This window comes from Aquila chrysaetos, chromosome 10, assembly GCF_900496995.4.
Source record: "Aquila chrysaetos chrysaetos chromosome 10, bAquChr1.4, whole genome shotgun sequence".
In the NCBI taxonomy this organism is placed as follows: Eukaryota; Metazoa; Chordata; class Aves; order Accipitriformes; family Accipitridae; genus Aquila; species Aquila chrysaetos.
Genome location: NC_044013.1, coordinates 18458972 through 18475509, shown reverse-complemented (window position 1 = coordinate 18475509; position 16538 = coordinate 18458972). Strand labels below are relative to the sequence as shown.

At 37.0% G+C, this 16538-nt stretch overlaps 1 protein-coding gene across 13 annotated transcripts in view; it reads right to left on the bottom strand.

Moving 5' to 3' along the window:
* TRIP12 (thyroid hormone receptor interactor 12) overlaps positions 1-16538 on the bottom strand; it is an 81412-nt gene that overhangs the window by 16660 nt on the left and 48214 nt on the right. For 10 of the 13 annotated variants that reach the window (XM_030027933.2, XM_030027937.2, XM_041126719.1 and 7 more), the window contains 21 exons: positions 15157-15252; positions 14058-14206; positions 13702-13737; positions 13519-13614; positions 12994-13086; positions 12699-12860; positions 11001-11069; positions 10729-10894; positions 9900-10017; positions 9606-9762; positions 9140-9293; positions 8370-8598; positions 7507-7625; positions 6662-6869; positions 5420-5520; positions 5120-5294; positions 4571-4712; positions 3428-3619; positions 2577-2728; positions 570-742; positions 58-131 (listed from right to left, as the gene is read on the bottom strand). In XM_030027933.2, the coding sequence (XP_029883793.1) occupies positions 58-131; positions 570-742; positions 2577-2728; positions 3428-3619; positions 4571-4712; positions 5120-5294; positions 5420-5520; positions 6662-6869; positions 7507-7625; positions 8370-8598; positions 9140-9293; positions 9606-9762; positions 9900-10017; positions 10729-10894; positions 11001-11069; positions 12699-12860; positions 12994-13086; positions 13519-13614; positions 13702-13737; positions 14058-14206; positions 15157-15252 (2861 nt within the window). The remainder of the gene's footprint in view (positions 1-57; positions 132-569; positions 743-2576; positions 2729-3427; positions 3620-4570; positions 4713-5119; positions 5295-5419; positions 5521-6661; positions 6870-7506; positions 7626-8369; positions 8599-9139; positions 9294-9605; positions 9763-9899; positions 10018-10728; positions 10895-11000; positions 11070-12698; positions 12861-12993; positions 13087-13518; positions 13615-13701; positions 13738-14057; positions 14207-15156; positions 15253-16538) is intronic. The other 3 variants (XM_030027935.2, XM_030027941.2, XM_030027936.2) reach the window with 2 other exon arrangements.

The window sequence follows — 16538 nt, the reverse complement described above, 5'->3', positions numbered from 1 at the left end:
TTCTTTAAGCCTCTTCTCACACTGTTCCCTCCCCTTGCCCCCAGAGCAAAAGCTTACCAAAGATTCATCTATTTCTTCATCTGACCCATCATCATCACTATCCTCATCATCTTCTCTAACTCTTCCATAGCCTGAGGCAAGAGAGGAGAAAGACATCGCCATTTGTTTTCACATGAAATGTAGCAAAGCTTTCATACTCTGACTTTTATGAACTCCACTGTTCAAAACAGTTCCAAAACACATCAGTTAAAGTAAGGTTCAGACACGTTAGAACAAGTTACAGTATCAACATCTGGCATCAAAAATGCCAAGTTACAGCCAATCTAACAGTCAACTAGATTATACTTCTGTTAGTATTTAGACTGAACTGTTTACAACAGGAAAAAGTTTGTCCCAGAAAAGGGAAGATTCTCTGCAGCTTTAGTCTCCTCCACTGTGAACAAGATACATTTATAGGTACCTCCCATTTGTCTTCAGTATAATCCTCACTGATTTTTACAGACTCTACAGTGCTGACAGTAGTGACTATACCAAGAAGCAAAACACATGTGACTGTATAATATATATACCTCTAACTACAAGGTATCTTTCAATGGCTTGTACCAAAGCCAGAGGATCAATCTTCACAGGTCCACCTTTCCACTGTTTCACATTAGCACAGTCTGGATGTCTTTGCAGCTGGCATTTTAATTGATGTGTATTGAAGAATTTTAAAGCTTGGGATCCTCTGTTAAGAGAAAAACTCAAAATAATTTGTGAAAAAAGTTGCTACACAAAGAATCTAGTAACCATAATTGCATTAAAAAAATGCATTAAAATAGGCTTATACATGCATTTACAAACTCATTTGTTCAGAGTATTATTTCTCAGCCTATTTCTCTAAAAATAAGCTATTAAGATTTGGATAAACATATTAAAAATTTTATTCTACAAGAACACCAGAATCCAAGTTGGACAAAAATCTAACTTCCAGTGGAAGCTACATGGATTAAGAGAAAGTCCAGCCTGACAACTGATTACAATATGGCCTATACTGACCATTTTTGAGGTCTGAAGTTGTTCAGTGGTCAGCTGATGCCACATGAAATTTAGAGCTGTGTTCACCTGCAGTGCAGTAAGGAGCAGAACAGGGGTGGGTAATGCAAGTACCCATATCCATTCATATGTTTTTTAGTAAGGACCTAAAGAGATAACCTGAAAGCTCCTCTGTTTTTTCTTGCCAAGTATAGTTTATATACATGTTCCATCTCACCAAACTATTAATACTCAAGCTAGCCATTTTTATACACAAACCTCTTATCTTGGACTGCTATTTCCAGGTGCTAGTGAAAGACTACCATATCTTAATGCCTCAAAATCCTCATTGACATAATCCACAGTAAGACTAGCAGTCAAAGCAAGCTGCAGTAGTCTGGCTTCCCATGTTTAATATGCTATCAAAGAGAATAGCAGAATTTTGCTTCTATGATTCGCAACTAACTTCTGTAGTTATACCACTTTTAACAGAAATAGTGCGTATTAGGAAGCATTGTAAGATTACAGAGCACATACTGTTTGCAAAAGCCAGTATCAAGACAATTAATTCCTCCAAGTATTAGAAATCTATGTATTGTATGCATTCCCATGGATTTTAACAGTTTCACAAAAACAAGTACTGAATTTTAATGTAAGTTAGGTTAATGCTATAGTGTGAGGCTCCAATACATCTACTACAATAGATGTTGTGTCACAATTAGTGATACAAAAAATCCACGCTATCTTACTACCCAAGAGACAGAAGATTTTTGGCATTTCAAACTTTAAAGAACAGTTTTCAAAAATTCATTTTCAATGCTCCTCCACTCCTAATGTCTACATCGTCATAAGAATATGTCTATCATCAAACTGAGGTTTTAGCCAGCACCAGTAGATACTTTCAAAACTTACATGCAACTTATAATGAAATAGACTTACTAACTGCTATACCCTGGATGAAAAATAGTGTTGATGTATTAAAGCACAAAAAAGAGATGGTAGATATAGGTCTTCAGTAAGTCACATTTGTCACTTAACACACAAATAACAAGTTGGATTCCAAATTTAATCTATCTTAAGTCACAAGGCAGGTCTACAGTTACTTTAAACTATGTTGACAGCCAACAGTTATCACTCAGTTATAATCCTACAGAACAGAACCTACCTGAATAACAAAGTTTAGCACTGTAATACAAACTCTCACCAGTTTAATTACTTCACTACAAAATATCAGTGTCTCAGCAATAATAGATTATTTCTTTCCAGTGTTTTTTACATGGGGAAAAGGAAGACATTTGAGGTTTTAAAGATTAAATTTAGAGATTGCATTTAAAATTACACATCACCCCCAATCTAAGTGAGAGAAGTTTCAAGATAGCAAGCAAGCATTTGGTTAAACATTCAGTCTTCTACTGAATAATAAAAAAAAAGCCAACTGTGTAATTGCTTTTGTCTTTAATAGGGTCAGAAGCTTCCATTACCTCTTCAAACTTTTAGCATTGAAACAAGTTTTGGAAAACAAAAGCTTCCAACAAAACTGTTACCTGAGCATTAATCCTTACCTGCTCCCTGTTCCATTTCCACTCGGGAAGTCATGCACTTTGACAGGAAACTGTTCCATCTGACTGAGGCAATTGTTCATTTTATGGACTAACGCCAGCAAAGGTGCATTTTCTAATGGCTCTAATCTTCCAAGGGGTTCTTCTCCAGGAAGCTGAAATATATTCCAGTCTTTTAGTTAAGTGCTTGAATTAATCCATCTTAAAACAATTTATACCACAAGTTGTTTAAGGAAAAAAAAAAAAAAAAAAAAGGGAAGTGAATCACTGCTCTCACTTAAACTAGCAGTATCAGGATGATACGATGACACATAAGTTCCTGTTTCAAAGAACACACTCTTCTCTCCTGGTTTCAACCAAACATCCCTACAGATTTTAAGCATTCACTCTTAACCATGAGCAATAAACTTCATGGAAGCAGTAGTTATCTACTTTCCTCTCTTCCACTTCAAACTTCTTCCTTTAAAAACAGGACAATCTAGTTTCTTGCAGTATTTAGGACTAAAGAGAGCAAGTGATAAGATTACTATCCAAACTCTTTCCATATCAACTTCTTAAAAGTCAGGAACAACTTTTAAGTTGTTCAAGACTCAGACAATTGGCCATTTGGGAATTTTTTTCCACTCTTGAGTGGAATTTTCTATAATTACAGGGTATTCTAAAAAGTTCATGACCTGTAAAGACACCGAACCACGTGAAAGTTGTAGTGTTATACAGCTTAGCCATGAACAAAACATTCTTTCCATACTCCATCTTTAAGTCAAGCCCATTGCTGAACCTCTCGGATGGTCAGGTAAGTACAATTTGAGAGAAAGACAACTAAGAATGACAAAAGAATAAACAAGAAAACTTACCGGAGAAGAAAAAAATACATGAAGAAATCTTTTCAATCTGATATCCCTGCTTACAGCATCTTTCTCACTTTTAGATGTCAAATAAAGCAGCAGTTGTTTAACAAACCCACTATGCTGGATTTCAAATGAGGAGACGTCAGACTCCGAGACAATGCTACGGATTTCTACAAGGCACTCTGTTCCACCATCCACCTGAAAAATATGAAGGTAGTATTTTACTACCCAGTTATTAAGGGCTTAAGAAATACTGTTTTTCCTCCGACTGCATGGAACAGCTCTAAAGGGAGAGAAAAAAGGGAAAGCCTGGAGTGTATAGTAACTCAATACAAGCAATGACAGGGCAAATAATGTGAGGATAAGCAACTTCTCTGTTCAAGAGGAGACGTTACAGGCAACATCTACATTTTCCCCATTTTAAGAGAAATGCAAGGCCCCATTTCTGTCTTATGCAATGTAAAGATAAGCTTCAACCAAATGTTTTTTAAAAAAATAAAATTTAAGAAATCCCTCAGATTGGTATATATTTCACATGATATCTGTGTGGGAGAGAGGAAGAAAGTTTCATATTTTAATGATTGCTTAAAATCAAAGCATAGAACATAACTCAGCTGTTCAGCTACTTTAGAAGTTACAGGTTTAGACCATCTATCAAGGATCACAACTGTTTGAGAAGCAAGGCTCAAGCTCTTGAGATTCTAGCAGATCTGGCCCAATCTATATTTATTCTATCTTTTCAACAAAATGCTACTTTCCTCTTGTCCTCCCCTCACCCCCAAAGTTTTTATTACAAACTGTGGTGTTCTTTAGGTATGAAGTCAATCCCTAACACTTAACTGTAAAATTTTTAAATTTGAAATAAAATTCTATGTAAGTGACACATTGCTAGGAATCAAGAATACCCTTGTTAATACTCGTCATTTATCATCAGTGATAGGCGTCAGAGCTTATATACCAATTCTAAAAGAAATCCTAAACAAACCACTGCAAGTTAAGAAACACCATATCATCATTTAAGATCACAAAATCTATGCTTAAAATATTTGCCATACTATCTAAAATGGTCAGCTTTCATTTAGCTTCCTCCTAAATACTTCTACTGCTTCCATTCCCAACCCCACTCCAAGCAAGCCTGCCATTTCTAACCTGGAGGTTGAGTTGTTCAGTTGCAGTGCAAAGTCTCTGTAATACATTTAGTGCAGGATTGCTTCCATCCATGTTTTCAGAACTAAAATAACGTTCTACAAATTTATGGGCTTGCTCCTTAATCCAGCCCTTAATTTTTTCTCTGTAAAGAAGCACACAAAAGGCATTCAGCCACGCTTAGCATTTGCATACTCCATTATGACAAGTAAACACAGCCAGAGTATCATTTTTCCCCATGTTTAATAGCAGTCACAGCCAAAAACCCTTCCCTCTTACTCCAACACAGTAAAGGTCTATTCTCTACAGATTACTTCTTGCACCATTTTTCCCAATTATCCAATTTTTCCCCACCATGCTACTTTAAATTATTAAGAGGTTATTTTCTCTACCTTAATTTCTTGATTCTTCTTCCAGAGTTATTTTAACAATGGTTAAGCTCAAACTTCTTTGATAGGTGCTACTTAATCAGCTGATGGCTTATCATAAGAGAGTAGCTGCACCTCAAAGTCAACACCATATTACAAGTACTTTGACTTTTTGTGTGTGTACCTGTTATTGGAAATGGTATCCTTGGAAGCAGCCCTTGCAAGACCACTTACTCCTGCTGTTCGTGCTGGTTCAATATTGTTACTGTTGGACTGTGTGCTTAATCTTCCCCATGTTTTAGGATTTAAACTTGCCAAGAAAGATGATTTAGGAGATTGAGTAGTTGTAGGGCTTTTAGCTGGAGGAGGCACAGACAAAATTAAGAGAATCAACAAATTTATTACAGCTAGCACTTCTGACAGCTTATAAGCTTACTTTTAAACTTAAAAGGAGATAGAGTATCACATTTTAAGAATTATTTACCTTGATTGTCTACTTTGTCATCATCTCTTGGAGGAGAGTATTTTGGCCTCCTTGGCCCTCGTTTTGGCAGTCTTTTTCTCTTTAGAACATCGCTCAGTCGTCTGTCCAAATTTAAAAATAAAGTAACATGCTTCCATCTACCATATTCATACACATACCCATCCCTCAGTTTAAGATGCATCTGCCAGCTATTTCCTCAAGAATTGAACAAGAGTTCCATCCCATAACAAGGAGGGCACAAGGGAAGAATGAGCTCTGGGAGAAGGGGCCTCAACTCTATTTTAATTGGAAGAACAAAGTGACTACTCCATCCAGAAAGAAGGGGTTTTGCTTGCTGTCACCTTTCTACTATGGGCAGCCAAATACAGCCAGAAGTGCCACTAAAAGGTTCTCATAATTTTCATGTTTTTATTTGTGTAACCATTTGGTTATTAATTTATTTGAGTACAATTAAAAAGAAAAAAATAATCCATAAATCTCTACTGAATAAACAGCAAAAGACACTAGAAATTTGACCCGCCTCCCCTATTAAAGTCCAGAAAACACTTTTTCAACAATTTATGTAGTTACTACTCACCAACCCCTACACTTCCCAAGTTCATGTATTTCAATTCTGGTTTAAAGTGAGTTTCCTTATTATACCAATATATTAAGACAAACATTTCACCTTTAAAACAAAGGCAAACTGTGTAACACTGAAATAGTTTATTCCTACAAGAGATTTTAATTCTACAAGTGTTCAAAATGGTTGCATTCCAACAAAATAACTTAAGGATTTTTATTCCTCCAGTGTCCAGCAGAAAGGAACCATGCACCACAGCTATCATTTCTCTGAAAGAATCACTCTGTTCTCAGGAGTTACATGAGAGTACAGCTGTTGATCTTGGCATTCTCCAGCCTCTCACTAAACAGCAGATTGTTTCATACCATTACATTGTAACTATCAGGTCACTAGTCTTCCCACTCCCCCCCGCCAAACATTTCATATCAAATGAATCAAAACTACCATTGATAGCTTCAACACCACTCCACTTTATTTCCTTACAGGAAAGGACCACAGCAAAATGCAGATGATACTGTAGCAGCCCATGTCAGTCAAGACTTAAAAAAAAACCCCCAAAACAAAAAAACCCAAAACAAACAAAAAAACCCCAAACCAAAACCACAGCAACAAAACCACCACCACCAAAAAAACCCCAAAACCTCAACAGATTGTTTTTTCACAGCAACAAGCGCACTTACCCCTGTGGGCTCAGATCCAAAGAATCCTCCCGGCTGTGTTGTAAACTGGGAGAGCCCAAATCTGCAGCTGCATTACTGGCAGCAGTGGCTGTTCCAGTACTTATTGTTGTAGTGGTACCCAGCGTTCCTGATCCATTAGTGCATACTTTTGGTGGGCTTGTTAGCAAAGCCTCCGACTCTGCTAAGTTTTTCACTTGGTGCATCACCCCTTTGCAAAAGAAGAAATCTTTGTTTGGTGGGTTGATTTGGTTGTGGAGGGGTTTTTTGTGGGGGGTGGCAGGGACAAACGTGTTTGAAAAGATTTAAGTCTGTTATATGAAACTGTTTTGACTATGGCAGCACTGGCTCACCCCACCCATCAATGCTAAGTTAGTTTTAAAAGCAGTTCAATCTTTTCTCTTCAAAAAGTTAACCTACATAGTTTAAAAAAAAAATAATGACAGCAGCACGAACTGTAGCTAAAGAAACCCCCAAATCCCCAGTGGATTACAACAACAACTTCCTGCCAAAGATTCGTTAGTTTTGTCCAGTAAGACTACCCATGTAATTTCAGCAAGCCATTTTCAGCCAAAATTTAAGTTCACTAGCATCTATAGTAAGCCTGTACAAACTTGTTCCAGATTCAGAAGAAACAAGCTTGTCTCCTCCAGAGTCTTGGTCAGCTCTACCCTAGTCATATGAAGATATATTGCATGGATTTGCCTTTATTATTCAAGAACAATATTAACTTTTTACAGCTTGAGGGGGATGGAGCAGGGGGTAAAGGACATGGATTCTCCACACACACATGCTTTAAAATACTAAATAAGGAGGTGAAGAGAAAAAACAAAACAAGCAATATTTACCTTCTCTTCTGAAGTAAACACTAAAAATATCAGGTAACTTTTGCATTAAAATCTCTGCCATCTGCAGGGCTCCAACTACTATCTTAAGGTCTTGACTTGACAGCATGGAGGCAATATGACTAAAACAGATAATTTATTAGAATTAGGTTCGCCTTTTCATTTTTTGCCTTTTTTTTTTTTTTAAAAAGTCAAGCCAGTTCATCTTGCATATATAGTATTAGAGACTGAAAGCAAACAAATTTCATTGTGCTTTTGTAAAAGCTATAAATAAAAGGACTGATAAAGTCCTCTTCACACCTAAATCACTTTTACCAAGTTTTAACATGTGGCATAAAAGAAAAGAGAGTTTTCTTCCTTTAAAGAACATGGTGTTGTGGAATTTGGTACTGCCTTTGATAAACCAGTCAGTTTATTTTCTAATTGCATCCTTTTATCTAGATCCCTAACTTTATGGTATAACATGTATGAGAGGTTTCATGAACACAACTTGCCAGTTGAATGCCATGAGAGTCTGTTATGGTTCACATCGTATTACCTCAAAAGTCATTTTTCTTGCCTTCAGAAAAACTTATAGGCAAGTTTTAGAAATCAGGAAAACAGTAAATGTTAACATTAGACATTACTAGTACACACAGCCATATAGGTAATCGAAGTTTCTAATAAGAACACTTAGAGTTGGCACCTACTGCAAAATTTAAGATGCAAGAAAATCCTGAAGAGCTGGCAGCCTCAGCTTTTGGAAAGTAAATAAATAATAATTTAAAAGTATAATTTTCCCCTGAAAAAGATGATTCAAAGAAGTAATCACAAGTTTGAGTTGTAAGCTCAAAATTAGTTTCATTCACAACAGTTAATGAACCCACCTTGAAACAGCATGGTTTTTCAGCACATCCTTCAGAAGTTCAGCATCAGCAAAATAGATTATCCTAAGAATTGCTCTAAGGCACTTGTGTCTAACAGCAGGTCCAGCTGAAGAACTATATACCTCATAAAGAACACCAAACAATGTTTTGATAAAGGATTTTGCCAGTTCTGGATCCTCTTTCATTAGTTGTGCTCGAGCATCATCCTTCTTCAATTCTGAATGTCCACCTGTGAGAAATTGTGCACCAAATCACTGCAGAGTTCTTTGTACCTCTGCTCTGATGATTACTTTCTTTTGTTAAAGCTGAATTAGTTTAGCTCTTGAATTGAAAAGATATAATTAAAGAACCAGAAGTCAAACTGATGGCAAGAACATAGGTACAAATCCTCCTCTTTCAAGGAGTCAAATCTTTTTTCTTCAGTTTTCTTATTTATTTCTTTACGGTAGTAATAAGTCCTCACACAGTCTTCGTTAAATAAAAGAGCTATATGAACAAAACTGTTTCAGAAAGTCCCAGGTCAGGAACACCCCCAGCTGCCCCCCAAATTAATGCATTTTCAGTTCCCAGGAAAAGTTTACATGTTAAAAAAAATACATTTCAATAGTTTGAGTTTTGTTGTAAAGCTGTCTTCATTCACGTAAATCAGAGTAGTTTGGTGTTTCACATGAAACCATAAGAAATGTATTAGCTAAGTAGCAGACTGTTGCATAACCCAGCATAAATTAGTCATAGCTAGAGACACCAGGTGTCTCCTAGGCTGTACTTACTAGTGTTTGTATTGGCTAAAGGGTTTGGTTTTCGCTGAATGGCACGTGCTGTTCCAGTATCCTCATTTATTTGCTGCATAGAGTTAAAATCAATAGTATAGACACGCCCAAGTGTAGACAGGCTTATCTCATCCTCACCAACCTGATGAGCTGCCTAAAAACAAGGAAGAAGTTAAAGTAAGAAAACCCTAACAAATAAGAAGCTATATGAAAGGTAAAGAGAGTGGCAACACAGTAGGAAAAACAATGACCGACAGAAATATAATACAAACAGTGATTAAGCAGTTCACCCATTACTGAATACCAAAACAGCACAATATTACAGCAGGAGGTTTGAGGAAACTCATGTGTTGCTTACTCAGGAAGAATAAGGCTGTTATTTTCAAAGCTGTAAAGAAAGCACTCAGTCCCCTATACAACCGCACAGGTATTTAGAAAACACCACACAAGCACATGGAATTACTACCTCTATTATTCGACTATCAATCCTGTTATAGGGATGCCAGAGACCCCTGTCATCTCGCCATTGCCATATTGCACCATCTGTATTTTGCGCATTTCCTTTCTTCAGCATAGTATCGACAGCAAAGATTCCCTCTTTTGGCAGGCAAGGCATCAGTTCACTGTAAAGAACATTAAAACAGTATTTTACTGGAAGTATACAATAAAGTCCATCTAAGCTGAAAACTGCCTTCATTTTGGAGAAGTTAAGAATTTCAACATACCAACCAGACCCAAAACCTAGGGCTGCATAACTTACCAGATAAGAGAAGTAAGCTCATAAAGTTCTTGAGGACTTCGTGGAACAAGGTCAATTTGTTCTTGACAACTCCCATTTGAGGCTCCGCAAAGGAGGAAGTGAAGCGTTTCTGCAATATCTATAAAAATTATTATTAATGAGATTGCCTATATCAAAATATGGATTCCATTTTGTGTTGGACACCATGCAGAAGAGACAGCTGCTGCCCAAAGCAAACAGAGTAGACAGTAAGACAACGGCCATCTCTGAACGTTGTAAGAAATGTGTTTGTTCTCAGGTCTGAGGTTTGTGGGGTTTTGGGGTTTTTTTTTCAGGACATCTTGGGGGGAAATATCACTCAATAATACAGGGCACAGAAGAAAACAGGGGAACACACAGGGGAGTTGAAGTGACAAGTCAAAATTTACAAGATACAAAGAAGAAAATGAGTGAGAACTAAGACAGCTACACAACAGTTACTTTTCTTAATATTTTCCCTTAGAAAAAGCCCTTAAATCACGTATTTCCCCCACCTGGTAAAGACTACCAAAACAATTATTCAACTTGTGTTGGAATGAGACTAACTTGTACCTTGTGCAGCTAATACAGACTCAAAATTAGGCGAGCATTCCAGTGACAACAGCTGGAGACAGGAAAAGGGAGAAAAAACCCTCAGGAAGAAAAGAAACTTTCAACAACATTAACTAAATTCTGTATCCCAGGGGAATCACATTAAGAGAGAAAAATAAAAAGAACACAGTATTTGTATAATCAAGTGCACAGAGTTCCACACAGACTGTAGGCATTAACTTCATTAGGTCCCCCAGAATATGAAAGAGTAAGAACTCACTTTGCTTCATAAGTTGAACTGCAAGTGTAGGGCAATTGGAGCACATTAAGGAAAACATGCGCACCACCATGATGAACATTCCTGAGCTCAGGATAGGAGGCGTCACTACCAAGAGTTGCTGGATATTTGTTAACAAGTCCTTGGAAGCAACCTGCTGGAGCAAGTTCTTCAGGAGGGAACAGTAAAATTGAAAATGTTAGTCTGACTTTGAAAGGTAAGCCCTTAGAAGAAACTGAGAGAGGGAAGAAGGAAACAAAAATCCACTCCCTTACCTCCTCATGCTGGAAGTTGTCCACTAGCCGTGCAAAACAAAGACAAGTGCTTTCAACAGACTTTTTGTCCTATTATAAAAAAAATTAAGTATTTGTTTGAATTAAAGTATTTTAACTTGCATTAGGTTATCCTGTCATTTTGAGGCATTCATAAAATTTCTCCAAAAAAGCCAGCTGAATCACATTTTACAGAATATTACAGCTCTGAATTTTGAATTCATTGATACAGTCCAAGCTGACCTCCTGAGATGGCTGTGCTCCTGCATGTTCCCTGGGAAACACCTCACACTTGCAACATAAAATACCTTTAGAGATGAATAAATAGATCCACAATATTCTTTTTGGATTCTACGAGGAGGAAATGAAAGGGAAGAGAGCTACAAAGCCAAAGCAACATAGATATAGATAATAAGCAGGAGTGAAGGCTACTGTTCTACAGACTACATGAAGCCTGATTTTTGTATCATGCAGTGCAGCCAAGACAGCAAATCCAAAGACACCAAAATAGTAAAGATTGCTCTAAAAATAGCTCTAGTTAAAAGTTCATTGAAACAGTCAAAAAAGTTCATCTGAACATAATAAAACACTTTTACTGGAAGGGTGGTTGAACACTGGAAGAGGTTCCCCAGAGAGCTTAAGTCTCCATCCCTTGAGATATTTAAAAAAAACAATCAAACAAAAAACCCACTTAGTTATCTAGTACTAACCCCCTGCTTGAAAAGTCCCTTCCAACCTCAACTATTCTGTTAAGAGCTAACTCAAGATTTTTTTTTTTTTTTGCCAGAAAAATTCCACTTCAACATTTCTTGAAATCTTACTTTTGTGGGCTGTAGCTTCTCTTCACAGAGCAGGAGTTAGTACTTGTCCCTACTACTGCTGAGAATGGGGCTTCCTGTTTCCAGAGCACCATCTAAAGCTGCCATTTGACTTCTGTGAAACTGCCTCAAAGATTCAAGTAGTGTCTCAGCAAGATGATGTTGGCAAAATTAAGAATAGCACAACAATGCAGAAAAACATTACCCGGAAGCTTCCATTTAGTTGCATTTGTTAAGGAACAGAATAATTTCTCCTTTTTCACCTCTTTAACAGGGATCTGCCAACCAAGCAGTATGTCCAAATCTCTTTTGGTGCAACAGTCATTGTGAGTGCTCATTTATGAGCATAGCAGCATTGCAGGATAGGCAGATCTTAGGAGCCCCATGATTTAGGATTCATCACTTCAAAACTATTGTGCAAGAGTAGGAACTTCCTTTTTGGGAGGGCTTAGGGCTCTTTAAAAAGTCAAATCAGAAAAAAAACCCACAAAAATTGAAACTGAAGCTTTTCCAAGTTTGAAGTGGGAGGGAACCTTGCAACCCATTCGTTAAGAAAAAAGAACAATAATGCTACTGGTTTTCCTCTTACTAATGGGCAACAAGGACTACAAAACCACTATTATTCATGCTCTGAGTTAAAGTACCTCATTTATCTCATTTTACAAAATTAATAGGAGTTTCATGAACCCTTACAGCACATTTACAAAAAACCAAAAGGTCCATACGCACATTAGAACATCACAACTTGACAGTATAGAGCTTTAAGGCAATTATCACATTGCAAAAGGCAAGTAATACACAGTAAAGAACTAGATATCTGGAGGCAACTTTATACTACTTTCAGGTCAAAATTAAAACTTTCCATTTTATAATAGCTTCTTACCTGATGGGTTAACCTTTGTGTAAGCAGTGGCAAAGAGTCTGCCACAAAGTGAAACTCATCAGGTGTTATACTCTGGCAGCAGTTGGCAGCAATAGCTAGTGCATTCCTCTGTGCATTTATACTGAAGAATTCCAGATACAGCAAACAGTCTGCCAACCCACCCTATAATAAAATAAACAAACATTTCCACTCTCAGTACTGCTAAAATCACAAACTTGTTTTCTTATTTCATCTTCACAGAAGATCACCAAGATGTAGAACTGGTAGAGGTAAAAGTGCTTTCTTTTTTACTTACTGCCTGCAGAATGGCTTTACTATGCCTGCGTGATAACATCTCCAGGGCTGTAAGCGCCTGCTCTGCCACATCAATGCACTGAATAACTTGCAACTACAAGAAAACAAGAAAGCTGGTAAATCAGTTTCTAAACCAGTTTTTAAAAATAATAATCTTCATTAACACCTGGACAGTTAGCCAGTACTAAGACACATATGCTAATGCAGCTGCACTGCTAGCTGTAATCAAGCTAGCCAATTTAAGGCTAGATCAGCTAGCTATACAGCTACTTCAAGAGTTACCAGTTTGTGTAACTACACAGTATCTTTGCAACATCAATCAGACAAGAAGTTCCCAGTGAATCAGATAGTGCTTTTCAGTAAGGGTGTGAACAAAGAGTAAACCCGTTTTTAAAAGCTTCTCATGCATTATGTATTATCTTGTAAGCTATGAAAAGAAACCATTATCTTAATGGTATATCCTAAAGTTAAAACAAAAGATAAAATCCCCTCAGATTAGTTTAACACTGTTTTGATTTCATTTTACCTTTTCCAAGAAGACAGGAATTGCATCTACCACTACAGCTGATGATCTCGGAAGTGCTTCCATCATATATGTTAAGGCCCGACATGCATGGTTCATCTATTAAATATATAGAGATTTGGTTTTAAGTTCAGATGATACATTTTTGTATCTCAAGGAATTTCTAAAACATTTCAAATCACTTACAATGTCAAAGTTGTGCTCCATCTGCAACAGTGTTATCTGTATTTTAAAAAAAAGTATTGTTTAGTAAAAAGCATCTGGGTAACAACATAAAAAAAAGGGCTCAAATCAGTATCATAGCTTTTGACTCAGGACTTGGAATGTTGGTAAAAGTTTCAAAAGAGCCACTACCTATTCTTGAGATATTAAAGAATTAATAAGACTATCAAAATTTAGCAAAACTCAAAAGCAAACAATGAGAAAGATACACATATGCACACATACATATTAATATACAACATAAATAAAGAATATTTAATTTCAGCAAGATAGAGTGAAATATTATATCCTCCAAGAGAAATATGAGATTTAATCTTTACCAAAGCTGGTACAACACTCTTGACTGGAAATCCTCCTAATGTTTCTTCATTTCCCATGACCAACAGCTGGCACATCTCAATCACTGCCTGTAGTTGCTGACTTTCATCAGTGGCTTGGAGACCTTGTAAAAGTTGTTGGGCTTTAGAACCTAGATATCCAGAAAAAAAGATTAGGAAAGAAGATATTAGAAAACATGAGTGTTCAAGGGAACTGTTAATGCTATACTTCTGCCAGAGTGGAAGACCAGAGATAGTTTGTTTTCCTCTGTACTTGTAGTTTCACTTCCTTCCCCTGTCATAGAAAGGTGGGGATAGGAAAGAGAGGCAAAATCTCAATCTTGGCTGTCTTTCTAGTGCAGACTGGTCAGCACAGAGTCCACCACACTGCTCACCATAGCCATCTTGCCAGCAGGTGCCAGAACCCACACCACTCCACCTTTATAAAGCAACAGACTTAACACACCCCCTGGATAATACAGCACATGGAATATCCATGAGACCCCATCCTTTTCTTGGCAGACAGTGTAACAGAAGCCAGAGTTAGACTAGAAGGTATGCATCTTATCCAGCTGCATAATGCAGACATGGTGGAACAAGTCTAAGGACCCATGTTCTCACTGACACACTGTCTGAAGGAAATGCTTACTGACTGAAACCTAAAACACTTTTGACAGTATAAACAACATACCTTAGAACGGACATCTACTAATAGTTTTAAAGCTAAAAGCTAGCAAAAAACCCAAGGGTGTTGAAGAGGTCTTTTGCTAAGCAGCCCATCATGCAAAAGAAAAAGATAAGGAAGGGGTGAAAAGGCAAGAACCCTCCCTTCCCCACCTAGAAGAGAACATTAAGATGCCCCCCCCCCCAAAAAATAAAAGAACAGAACTACGGCCAAAGCAAATTTCTCTTCCTTATAGGAAGACAAGCAAATTAATATTGTTGACCAATGGTCTAGTACTATCATGACATACAAACCTCCAACATGTAAAATATTGTATTAAACTATGAAGCTAATACCAGTATCAGAATTTACTAGTGACTGAATTCTACTAGTCTGGAAGTGGAAAGAATTAAGTCAAATTAGACAAACTTTGCTTACTAGCTCCACTTCCAATTGTCCTGTGGAAGAGCTGCGACATCCGAGGACCAAGAGGGCCAAACAGGTGAGGAGGAAGACCCCTAGCCTCTAATAGAGCTAAAAGCAAACAGAGGATAACAGCCATTGTCAAAGCTTCTACACATATTTTTTTTTTAAAGCTTAAATTCCATGATGCTATAATTTAAGAATACCAGAATTTTGATGCTTTAAGAAAGAAGAGTTAGGATTAGATGACTGCAGCTACCTTGATTTCTAAAAAACACCAAAAAGATGACCTTTAGGGAACAAATAACTCGTTTTTATATGCATCAGAGCATTAAGACCCTTTAAGAAGTCACCCACTGAGTTTCCAGAGTTACATATTTCACAGAAGAAATCTGGTCTAATAAATTGTTATAAGTCTAGATCTAGACTAGCAGATACACCAGACTGTAGTTTCAAATCTGAACTCAAACTACATAAAACAGGTTAAGCTTATCTTCACATTTTCAGGAACCGAATGACGTTATTAATCTGAAAAAATGAAACTGAAAAAAGTTCAAAGCTTTATTTGGTGATGAGGAGAGGGAAGAACTCTGCTAGGTGTTTGGGGTTATTTGGTTTTGTTTTTAAAACCCTTTTCAGTAGTGTTACTTAAGCTAGACTAAGTGGGTGTTTCTGATTTTTATTGTAGCAACCATGACTACTGCTGATCAATACAATAAAAATTAATAGTAAAAACCAATTTAGCTCAATATTCCTAATGCATACCTATGCTTACTAAGGACTATAAACAACTGGTAGTGACACAGCACTCATTTCAACATTAAATATCCAGATTAACCAAAACGCATAATTTGGAAGTAAGATCATGATCTCAGAACTCCTTGCATTGTAGTGGCAAAATCATTAAAACAGTTGCAGGACATGCAAACTGAGTGTACACCTGTCTGTACTCTCAGGTTTTGAGAAACCTGAATCCTTTAGCCCAAGCACAAAAGCAAGCATTTTAAGAACATTTAGATTTTGTCTGGTCATCAAAGCTTACAGCAACATGGCTATCAATGACAAGCACAAAAAAAATGTTATCCAGAAGCAGGCAGAGTAACAGTAAGCCTAACCTGGCCTGTCAACTGAAAACATTCTTCCAAAGACTTATTTTCATATTTGAGCTTACACACTTAAGAAGACTGAGTTGTCAATTCTCTCCCCTCACCTCCTCCTGAAAAATCATCAATAGCAGTGTATTATACCCCATGTAAATGAGTAAGGACACTATGCCACCCCCTCCAGACATTATTTCCAAATTCTTGCATCTTTACTGAATTAAGGCTTGTAACTCCATACTTCAGAACTACTGTAAGCAAAGCAAAATGTTCACAGACAGAGAAACAAAATACAGC